The 11,893-nt window shown below is 31.1% G+C and overlaps 1 protein-coding gene across 2 annotated transcripts; it reads left to right on the top strand.

The window, feature by feature from the left end:
- The first annotated feature begins 3,772 nt into the window (after nt 1-3,772).
- On the top strand, nt 3,773-11,373 carry LOC108691332 (importin-4-like). 2 transcript variants are annotated; one of them, XM_018199028.1, is made up of 16 exons: nt 3,773-3,929; nt 4,231-4,317; nt 4,400-4,507; nt 5,000-5,152; nt 5,335-5,520; nt 5,910-6,207; nt 6,274-6,422; nt 6,790-7,387; nt 7,488-7,723; nt 7,794-8,008; nt 8,077-8,417; nt 8,498-8,673; nt 8,752-8,963; nt 9,322-9,632; nt 9,880-10,005; nt 11,300-11,373. In XM_018199028.1, the coding sequence occupies exons 1-15, from the start codon at nt 3,876-3,878 to the stop codon at nt 10,002-10,004; spliced, it is 3,249 nt and encodes a 1,082-aa protein (XP_018054517.1). In that variant the 5' UTR covers nt 3,773-3,875; the 3' UTR covers nt 10,005; nt 11,300-11,373. The 2 variants fall into 2 exon arrangements, with proteins under 2 accessions (XP_018054517.1, XP_018054518.1); XM_018199029.1 differs by lacking the exons at nt 3,773-3,929; nt 4,231-4,317; nt 4,400-4,507 and having other exon boundaries at nt 5,102-5,152; nt 5,339-5,520.
- The last annotated feature ends 520 nt before the right edge of the window (nt 11,374-11,893 follow it).

Genomic DNA, 11,893 nt, shown 5'->3' with positions numbered 1-11,893 from the left:
TCTATATTATTGTATTGTGAACTCTTAATCCTATCTAATGAATTCTTAATCCTTTCGCTCTCAACAAACAATTTTATAATTATCGTTGATGTAGAATATATTTACTATACAACTTTATTATTGCTATTAATGAACATGTTCTTAATGAACATGGTACAAGTCTTTTAATATTTGTGAGAAAAAATGAGAAAAATAATAAAAAAAGAAAAAAAATTAATATTTTTCATAATGAAAAGGCTTTTGGATGATAAAGTTTTGTCTTTTTAATGTTTCTCGTATTAATTATAAAAGAATGAATTAATTAAGCTGTATTTTAATTGTTACGAGAAGCATTATACTTATATTACCCATAATATTAAATTTCACGAAACGATAGTCAAAAAACTGCAAGACAATTTAATAAAACTTTATCGCGATTTTCGCTCGATTTTCAAGAAGTGATCTTGTGATTGAATTTCGTCAAAAGGTCTTTAGTTATTGAGATCGAACAAAATAGCACGAAAGGAATTTTTCTTTAGTGAACGTCGCGAGCGGAATGCACATTAAGCCGACGACGAATGCATGCACGAGGTGCAACAAGAGTCGCTCAACGACGTCGCTGACAGCCTCCGTTTTGGTGTTTAGTGTTCGTGTTGCTGAAGCGATATTCCATCAAGGAAGAAGATAAGCCTCGCGCGTATAGTAAAAAATATTTTGATTCTTTTCAGTCAAAAATAGGAAATTCATACATTTGCGAAAACTTAATAAATAAAAATACACATTAAACAACAGTAAATTTTAGAACTTTGTCTTTTCTGTATTCAATTAATTTAAAATTGTAGTAAAAAATGTCTTTTTTTTTATTAATTAATTAAATATCATTAATATGGATAATAGGAAAAATATCTTCAAGAAGCAATTCTTCTTTAATAGTTAAAATCTTAAATAGTTTAAAAACCGAATTGCTAGAGAGAATTTAACAAATAAAAATTATAATTTTCTCATTTGAAATTTAAATTAAAGATTTTAGATAAAACAATAATGATACATTATAATTATATGTAAAATTATCTCACTGTTTCTAGTAGCAATTTACTTTATTTTAATGTGTAAATTTGAAAATGATAAATTCTCAGTTATATTTTCCTTTATATTTTGGTCGAAAAATCGTATTGACAAGCAAACTTTTAAGAACAATTATTTAGTCACATGGAAAAAATGATTTTGCTGAAGTATCTAAAAATTTAGCTATACAGATTTGAAAATAATTTTGTTGGATCATCAAAATAATTACGTGGGAATCTCTAGCATGATAATTATAAACATTCTAGCAATCAGTTTGAGAATTCTACATATTTATTTTGATGGGCTAACGAAATTTTCAGATCTATATCTAGCTATATTTTTAGATACTTCAGCTAAATCATTCTTTCAATGTATGTATCAAATTAAACGAGTGGTACTATAATAAAAATGATGAGAAGTGCAAGGAGATCAAGGAAAGGCTCAAGATTTGCTCTCTTATAGTTCAAGTACCAACACTCATATCAAGCTTCATGTTGTGGAGAACGTACAAAGATACTCCAAGTATCGCACACGCGTGTTCAAGACAATTGTACATAAAATTCTTTAATCTCAAGTAAACCGATAAATTTAATAAATTTTATTCTATATATTGAAGCTATATAATTCGCTGAAAACGAACTAAATGTTTTTCATAAATATTGTCATAAATATTGGTAAAAAGAAATTGAATTTGAGATTGAATTTGACCACACAGAATTTGCTGTGCAATGCTGTCGGCAGAATATTGGCAGAAGATAGTTAAGTTCCTCGAGAAAATATAACAAAATATACCAACACAATTTGATTAGCAAAAATTATGGAAGCTGCGCTTGCTAGTAATATATTTTTAGTAATATATATGTCCTGCTTGCAAGCTTTGCAGTTCTTTAACAGAAGAACTTAATGTGGATGCACACAATCGATGCCATCTTGCAATTTTCTGTTCGAATCTGTCAATAATGACAGACACTGCTTGTCAGTTCACTTGTATGTCAAAATGCTCGTAGCGTATATTGAACTTCAAGTAGAGAGGATGTAAGCTAAACTATGATCACATTGTAGGCGTGTATTTATGAATGAATTTTTGAAACTGATCTAAAAAAAATTAAGATGACTAAATTATATCGAAAAAATTACCAAAGCGAAAACAGAAAGAAAAGAATGAAGAAAGAAAATGAGAAGTAAACGAAGAATAGTAGAGGATGCATTCCATAGGAGGGAATTTGTTCTAAAATAATAAACTGGTCCACAATATGTGGGAAGATTAGATCCAGAGCAATAAACTAACGATTTATACTATGTGGACATTTAGATAAAAAAAAGATTATTGTAGATGTTTAGATATTAAAAAAAAATGTTCTAAAAAGATACAAAAGATTACGTAACGATAAGCAAGGGTGTTATGTCAACATTAAAAAATAACATATCCCAATTGACACAAACTAAATGTATAATATATGGTATTCAATAGATGTAGTATATTACATACTACATATTAATTAAAATCGATTAAAATAATTTCTCTACGGCAGTATAATTTGATCGGCAGAAATTATGGAAATTTATCAGTGATCTGAAAAGTACATCCTAAAAGAATAATTACCTTAATAATTATTAACCTAGCAAAGAGAGAGAATAGATTAAAATGGATTGAAATTTTTTTCTATCCGAATGTGTATTTTAAATAACGAATACTTTTTTTGGATTCAATTAGATTCAATTGGATGCAATTGGATTGAAAAACTGCATTTCCTATTCAAAATTTTGAATTAAATAGTATTCACAATGCACAGAAAAAGCTAATATTATTTTTAGATTGAAAGGCATAGAGATATGCTCCATGTAATTCCTATAAATGAATAAAAATGCATTCAGGATTGAAAAGCATTCATTTTAACATTGAATCAATATTTCTGAAAATCTGAATCCATTTCAATTCATTTCAATCTATTCTTGTTTGCTGGGAAACATTTATTATAATTAGTCGAAATTTATTTAAAATAATTTTTTTATAAAATAATTATATCTTACTTCTAATTATAATTATATCTAATGATAATAATAATATAATTAATCTAATTATAATTATACTTCTTACATAAAACAAAGGCAATTAATTTATAAGAATTGCACTATCGCATAACAATTACAAAATTTGATGAATATATAAAACGAAAAAATATTAGAAAGCAAAATAGAATCATACAATAATATTAAGGAAACCATTGACCCATATCAAGAAAAATTAATCTTATGGATTTTAGATTAAATGTTTTATTAAAAGATGTTAACATAACCGATCGTTGGTAATAATAAATGTATATTAGACAGTATGATATACAAATTTATTGTACACTAATAATTATGAAGTATTATCTTAGCAAAGATAAAATTATACATTCTAGAAAATATTATATTTAAACTTATGAAATAAAAAAATTAAAAATAGTTACTGATAGCTACAGTTGCACGTTTTTTGATATGGTTTTAGCTAAGTTATATTTCAGTGGAAGAACTTTGTATGTCAATTATCACGTGTCCCATTTGCGGCATTTGAGACCAGTGGAATCACCACGATTTGAAAAGAGGAAAAAAAGACAATGAATAGATCAGTATTCAGTATCGTCAGAAAGGACGACAAGACGAGCCCTCTGACGGGAGTATCCACATAGACGTCGCCAACAAGTCTGAATCATAATGTTCTGAACAGGTCCCTCGTAGGCCTGAATGGCGGCGGTGGGCAGCAGTCGAGTCGACCTTCCGTCCATACTCTGGAGTGAAGTTTTTATCTTTCGGCTAAAGCAAGAAAAAAAATAGAAAGAGAAAGAAAAATGGAGCGTCTGCTGTTAAACCTGCTCGCGTCTGATAGTGCTACGATACAGGAGGTTCGTGCATTTTCAATATTCATCGTTTTCCCTTTGTCAAATCGGAGCCTGTTGAAGCACTGCGAACACGTGTTTTTCTTCCGTTCCATTGATTAGCTGCACTTTCAGTTTTACTGGAATAACACCGCTGAACACTCGCAAAGACACTTCTCACAGATTCACAGAATTCTCTTGGTCAGACCTTGATGTCGTGATTTTTAATTCTTCTGTTTTGATTATCTATTATTGTTATCATCCGTTGCAATATTAAACAGCCGGTAATTTGCTCGAAACGGTTTTGTACCAATATGTCTAATTTCAGGCAACTAAAGAACTCAAGAAAGTACTTCAGAATCCAGACAGTGTGCCAGCTTTATGCCAACTTATTGTAACATCATCGAATCCAGAGGTTTGTAATTTCTTGTAGAATTAAGTCGATTCACTCTTTATACTTTGAGCAAGAAATGTAAATGGAGAATAAATTGTTTTAGGTCCGGCAATATGCGACTCTCATTCTTAGAAGACGTTACACTAAAGGAAAATACTGGACAAAATTATCCATACCTGTACGAACCGAATTTAAGAAAATTATATTACAGGTGAGAAATTTTTATAATACATTTGATGATTTAAGTTATAAAATTTCATATCATTAAGTTTACCCAATATTTCCGTTATACATTTTATATTTCCTGGTATACATGTTCTTAGATAAATCTATCAAAGTTGTATTACTTCTCAAACAAAGAAATAAATGAATGTAAGTTTTAAAGTTCGATTCTAGAAAGTGGCTACGTTTACACTGAGAGATCTATTCTGCGGCCTGACTTATTTTTTAATCGTCATCAAAAAATTAGACCTGACCATAGAGAAGATAGATCATCTATCAACTGTACTTTATACCAAGAAGCCTAAATAATTGAAGGTCGAATTTGAGATATAGGCTGCAGCCTAAATGCACAGTGTAAACGAAGTTTACAGAAGTCAATAATTTATTAAACAAAAGACAAATATCACGATAGAAATTTTACAGTTTAAGTAATATTTATGATTATACACTTTAATTTCATTATCTATGATATCTTTTTTAGGCTTTAGAACATGAATCAGCAAACTTGGTTAGAAATAGCATAGCTCAATTAATAGGTGTCATTGTTAAACATGAATTACCTACAAATAGTTGGCCAGAAATTATACATTATGTGCAACAGTTAATTACTAATGAAAGGTTGGAGAATAAAGAAGTAAGCAAAAAATTAAACTTAACTTAATATCAACTTTTTTTTTCAAAGTGATATTAAATACATGTTTAATATCAATTAAGTCATATGCAACCAAGAAAGGTTTCATTTAATTTTGAGATTTATTTAAAGAAGATATTCAAGAATCTGTCCATTATTTTATTATGCGAAATATTTGATTTTAGCTAGGCCTTTATACTTTATCAATTATGACAGACGTTACTCCGGATGCCTATACCTCGCATGCCAGATCTCTAGTGATACTTCTCGCTCAAACGTTGAGCAGTCTTCAGAGTTTAGGAAACCCTGCCGCTTTTTATATTTTGGAAACATTGCGACATCTTATTCCTGTAGCTAAACACGACGAAACGGTTAGTATTTTACGCGGTGTTTTTGTCAAACTTTTATAATCTTATTGTATTTATATATACATTAGTCAGTGTTTACAGTTATTTATGTTTTATATATTAGTTTATTTATATGTAATATATATATATATATATATATCCGTTCCCGAAACGGATTACAATCATTAATTCATGCATTTTATTTAAAACTTTTTTTAACTCTTGAATTACCTCTCTTATAAAAACTGAGGTAAATCTCTCAGGAAACCTCTTGTAAACTGGATATATGGGGTGAAGGTCGGGATCGAACTCGGGACCTGCCGATTACGAGTCAGTCGCTCCTATACGTAGCCACTCGTCACCCCAAAGTTGATTATTGTAAAATATCGTTGTTGACAAATATATCATTTCAGACACTACATACTTATGCTACAATGATGCCGCTAATAATGACTACAATTCAGGCTTTTACCGAAACTGAACACAATAATTTTGCTATCCAAAGTTTTGAATTATTGGATGAATTATGCGAGAATATGATTGTTGTAATAACACCCCATGTAAAATCTCTTGTCCATATGTGCCTTACGATCATTGCTAATAAATCTACAGACGAACTCCTGAAAGTTAGGGTGATCAGTTTTATCGGCTGGTTAGCAAGATTAAAGAAAAAGGCTCTCGTAAAGCACAAATTAGTGGAACCTATTGTCGGTGAGCGATCTATTTCAGTAATTAACCCATGTTAGCAGGACGACTCAATAATCTCAAGATTTGCAGATATGTTATTCGCAGTTATGATGAGTAAGCCAGAGGAAGACGATGATTGTTCAAATACAGATAATGAAAATACTGTTTTAACAAGCGCTACTCAAACTTTAGACTTGCTCGCGATGCACTTGCCGCCGGAAAAGTTAATTCCACATTTGGTAAGCTTCAGAATTTTTTTTTATTACATCAGATTTATTGATTATAATATATATTATTATATACAATTTGATTATAATTTAATTATATAATCTGCTTTTTTTGTAATACAGTTTTACATCTTGAATTTCTTATTTCATAGTGTTAGAAATAAAATTATTGTGACAGAAAATTTCTATTGTAGAATTATATCGTATAACACTTTGACATTTCATTTCTATTGAGATTGATTGATATTACAATTTATGAATTTATGAATGCGTTTTTATCTCCACAAATTGTTTGATTATTTTGCTTCGATCTTCGATCTTATTCTCTCCATCAAATTTATGAAAACTATATTAAAGTGAAGAAATATTAATTTCGTAGTTGCGACATATCGAACCTGGACTTCGAAGCACAGATGATTACGTAAAGAAGACGTCGTACGTGGTCATAGCTGTCTTAGCAGAAGGTTGCGCTGAATATATTCGTTCAAACTATCTTGAATTCTTTCTGCGATGTATCTGCGAAGGAATCTCCTATCCTTCGCCCGTTGTGCGCAATGCCGCGCTTTATGCTTTAGGACAATACTCCGAACATCTGCAACCGGAGATATCACAATACTCATCCGAATTGCTGCCCGTATTATTTGAATATCTCGGCCAAATATGCTCGTACATCAAACAAGAGAAGAAAGAACCGCATGCAGTCGGCCGTATGTTCTACGCTCTTGAAATGTTTTGTGAAAATTTGAACGAGAGGATCCTACCGTACTTGCCCAAATTAATGGAGAGACTATTCGATATCCTAAACGCGGATACATCGCCGCACGTGAAGGAGCTTACTCTGAGCGCAGTTGGCGCTGCTGCTTGTGCCAGCGAGGAGCATATGTTACCGTATTTCGAAACAATTATAAATATTCTTAATAATTATCTTACTACAGAGCCGAGCGAGGAAAACATGTGTCTTCAAGTTCAAGCAGTAGGTTAGTGAGAATCACTTTATTCAATTAGTTACTTTACAATTAGTTACTGCATTATAATCTATAATTATATTTTTTATATTTTATATCTCTAATATTTTAGATACTCTCGGAGTAGTAGCCAGATCAATAGGTGAGAAACATTTCGCCCCATTAGCAGCTACATCACTCGATCTTGGAATAAAACTACTGAGAAATACGGTCGATCCAGACTTACGGAAATCTCTTTATGGATTGTTCGCCGCTATTAGCACAATAATGAAGAAAGAGATGGCTGTGACTTTGCCTGAAATCGTCGAGTACATGATAATGAGTATACGGAGTGCAGATGGAATTTTAGTAATTATTGTACAAATTATGAAGTTGAAAAACTTATGGAAATGATATAAATGTGACATTGTCATTACAGATGCATTTTAAGGACGATGAAGCTAACGCTCTTACAGTTTACGATGATCTCAGCGATACCGAGAATGAAAGAGAAGATGAAGAAGAAGACATTGAATGCACTGATAACGAAGATGATAATGATGAAGAAATCGACGGTTATAGTGTTGAAAATGCCTATATGGAAGAGAAAGAAGAAAGCGTGATGGCGCTGAAGGAGATTGCGGAACACACAGAGTAAGCTTTCCTTTTTTCGAGTTTTTAATTAATAACTGGTTTAATTATGTTTAAAAATATTGTTGCAGAGAAGCGTTCATGCCGTACCTCGAAAGATCTTTCGAAGAGATTTTTAAATTGATAAATTATCCTCAAGAAGATATACGGAAAGCGAGTATAGAGGCTCTATTACAGTTTTGCATTAACTTATCGAAAATCAATACTGACGAAGGAAAAAAAGCACTATTGAAGGCTCTCTCCATGTTCATCCCGAAATTGTCAGAGCTCATAAGATTAGACGAAGAGCCGACGGTTGCCATTTGTGGTTTGGAGGCATATCAAACACTTTTAAGACAGGTTAAATCAGATGTTATCGCCGGCATAGGTCATAAAGAAGCTATAGTAAATTGTGTGATGGATGTGATGAAAGGTATTTGCGTTGCGTATTTTATTTACGTTTGTTATATTAATAAATCAACACGCAAATCAGAATTATAATTTTTATCGAAGACAAAACAGCATGTCAAGATCAGGAAGAGATCGAAGGCATTGATATCGAAGCAGAGCAAGACGGATTACTGATAGAATGCGCGGGGACTGTATTTTCTCATTTGGGAAGAGTACTCTCGGCAGAAGATTTTGCACTCTATTTTCAAACCATGTTGCCTTTCTTTTTAAAAAGACTGGTACTATTGATTTTTATACTGCATTTTTTGAAAAATTTTCGATTTTAATTTTAACTTTAACTAGCAAAATGCTTTCAGAAAATGGACAATTCGGAGGCGCAGAGATCCTTTGCTGTTGGAACAATATCTGAATGTTTATCCGGGCTTAAACATATGACAGCTGCGTTTGTTTCACAATTACTTCCGACTTTTCTACAAACTGGAGCCCAAGATCCTTGCAGCGAAGTTCGTAGTAATTGTTTCTTTGGAATCGGAGAACTTGCCTTGTATGGAAAAGAAGCAGTTTATCCGTATCCTTTTGTTTTTATAATGATTGAGTATTTATCATTCCAAATTAATTAATTATCTTTCCAAATTTAACAATAATTTGTCATTCAATAATATGTTGTATTAAATACTATACAAATTTAGTATTAAAAGATATTTTAGATATTTATTAAAAGATATTTTAAAATATTGGAAAATATTTTTAATTTTCTCATAATTATTTTTTTATGATTAAGATATTAAAAATATACATTATATATAAAAAATTTTATATCATTTTATTTTATAAAGAAATGCAATTATTTTATAGTTACTTCGCAAATTTTCATGAAAATAATTATAAAAATTTTTTATTGATATTCCTTAACAATTATTACACAGACATTATCCTAATATTCTTCAAACTTTGTCGTGTGCTATTGCAAAAGAAACAGATGCAGCTGCACGTGATAACGTGGTTGGGGCAATTGCACGACTTATTATCACAAATTATTCGAATTTGCCACTTGAACAAGTATTTCCAGTTTTCGTTGAACAGTTACCTTTGAAGGCTGACTTTCTAGAGCATAAAGCCGTGTTTCAAAGTATTCTTACGTTATATCAAGCTGGAGTCACTCTTTTGCAGTCTTACATTCATACGTTGTTGAAAGTTGCAGTTATCATATTACATGAAGAAAAGGCTCTTGACATTGGTGAGATTTTAATTTAATTAATTAGCATTTTGATGAGAATTTTAAGAATTTTTCAAGAGATTTTTTAAAATTAAAAATATGATTTTTATTTTTTTTAACCTGTAAATTTCGTAACAAGTAATTTGAGAATAATGCATGTATGTTATTTTTACATATTTTTATTTGAAAAATATATGAAAATAATTGTTTTTTCTTTGAAGTATCTTTCGACTTGATAAAGATTAAAATACATTTTTCCTTTTTACAGAAACGCAAAATCTCATTATGGAGTTTATCAAATCTGTTCAACGAGATTTTGTAAACGATTGGAATGCTCTTTTCACTGAGCTCCCTCCAGAAGTTGTCACAAATATTCAACGCATATTTTCCTAATGTAAACGATTAGTTTTGCATGTCATTTTATCATTTTTGAACATCTAAAATGTTGTTTATTGATTCGCATGTTGATACGCTTGAAACGGCTTTTTTTAAGTACCTTTTTAAAGTAGATTTTTTGCCGTTTTTTTTTGCAACTCGAATGCTATTGGCTAAATAGGATACGAGGTGAGAATAACTGCAATCAATTAAATAATTGTTTCTACCAGCTTTATAGACAAATACTCATACGGTTTTTTTTTCTTTTTTGTTTATTCGTTACGATATGCAGCTTTATAAAATATTTGTTTGTGACTTTTATTTGATAAGTGAATAATTTATATGATCTTACAATTAAATAAGCATTTGTTATCTTTATAACGCATGCATCGAGCAATTCTTCCTCTACTTTCTTGCTATGAATAGACAGTCTATAATCGTTGTAAACGTTGTACAGTAAAATGAGAAAGGAAAGAAAAGTTTAGTGAGAGAAGAACCTAGAAGAACCTAGAATAGATTTCTGATAGAATAGACTTCTGATTTATATGGAATAATTAGGGAATCTCACGTGATTTCCTCTTGCGTCGTTAGATTTTTTTTAGACTTTCGCTCACGGAATTATTGGAGCTGTGTAGATTTATAAAGTCCAGTGAGCGTATAGATAAAAGATTTGGTTGACATGCAGAAGCAATGTAAATTTGCTTAATGAAAATACAAGCAAAACTCTGCCTCTGACATAGTCATTGTTATCAATGAGCAGAAAGTAACTCGTATTTCTTTCTGTCTGCAATCAAAAACGTAAAATAGCGTAAATAAATGTATTATGTGACTAATAAAAGTGTTGTATGTGCTTTTTTATAAATCTTTCTTGCGATGTTTTTAAACGTATCTTAAAATAGCATTTCCTCTGTTTTCATTCTGTCGAAATATGAATCGCGGCTAAAAATAATCTGTTAAATCTTATTTGTTTACTATCAAGTAAAGCAAAAAAATAATATAACTGTTGATGATGTAATACGCGCAACATAAAATACTTATATAAATTCCGTTATAAATCCGAAATTTATTTAAAATATGTATTTTTTATTTTATATTTTTTCTATTTTTATAATTTGTTATAGAATTTACGTGACATTTCCTTAAAAGATATTATTCGAATGATGTTTTTAGAATTGATATTATTTGAAGTATTGCGAAACTGTGAAAGAGTTAACACTTCTCGCTACTGATATGTCGCCGTAATTTTGCGACAGTCATTTAAGCAGGTACGATCGGTGGAACGAGGAAGACGAAAAATAAAATTTCTATTATAGGCACAGAGATTCTTGTGCGGCGATTCACTGATATCGGGCAAGCTGCTATCACTTTATCGAAAGACAGCAGAGATAAAGCTCCACGAGCCGCAATCGACATCTCAAAAATCCTCCGTCAAACGTAATCAGCTGCGGCTCCGAGCAACGTGTTCACGTGGAGTCGAACGACACGGTTTGCGCTTTCTCGCGATTCATCGCGAGAACTTAGTTGTCGTAGCTTATATATTAAGTTGCTAATAAAAATAGCTAAGTTGAGTTTACGCGCCGCAATGGTTCCCTCTTTTTTCTATCTTTCTTTCTCTTGTTTCGCACTGTGTGCACCGTATGCATTGTTTCTAGTAAACGTGATTGATCGGGTCACAATAGCGGTACGCGAGTCGTTCTTTTATGGAAAACTTTGAATGCGATAGAACGACGCTAGTTTGTGATATTCCTCGGGTTTTTCGCGTTCAATAAAGCTATGGAATGCTGATATCGAAGACAAATGTGACAAATATGTTTAATTGGGTAAGCCTTGACCAAATCATTTACGAATACATGATCAGGAGCGTGCAACGCTGATTCAAAAGTAATGTTCTAAAAAAAGGTGTGTTT

The sequence above is a fragment of the Atta colombica genome, unplaced genomic scaffold (genome assembly GCF_001594045.1).
Source record: "Atta colombica isolate Treedump-2 unplaced genomic scaffold, Acol1.0 scaffold45, whole genome shotgun sequence".
In the NCBI taxonomy this organism is placed as follows: Eukaryota; Metazoa; Arthropoda; class Insecta; order Hymenoptera; family Formicidae; genus Atta; species Atta colombica.
The sequence above is the reverse complement of the archived record's forward strand: the minus strand, read 5'-3'. Positions and strand labels throughout refer to the sequence as shown.

Bases quoted from the DNA above. Each gene is read 5' to 3' on its own strand.
- LOC108691332 (XM_018199028.1), top strand. From the start codon at position 3,876: ATGGAGCGTCTGCTGTTAAACCTGCTCGCGTCTGATAGTGCTACGATA. The intron at 8,009-8,076 runs GTAAGCTTTCCT...ATATTGTTGCAG, and splicing joins GAGATTGCGGAACACACAGA to AGAAGCGTTCATGCCGTACC. The intron at 8,418-8,497 runs GTATTTGCGTTG...TTTTTATCGAAG, and splicing joins TGTGATGGATGTGATGAAAG to ACAAAACAGCATGTCAAGAT.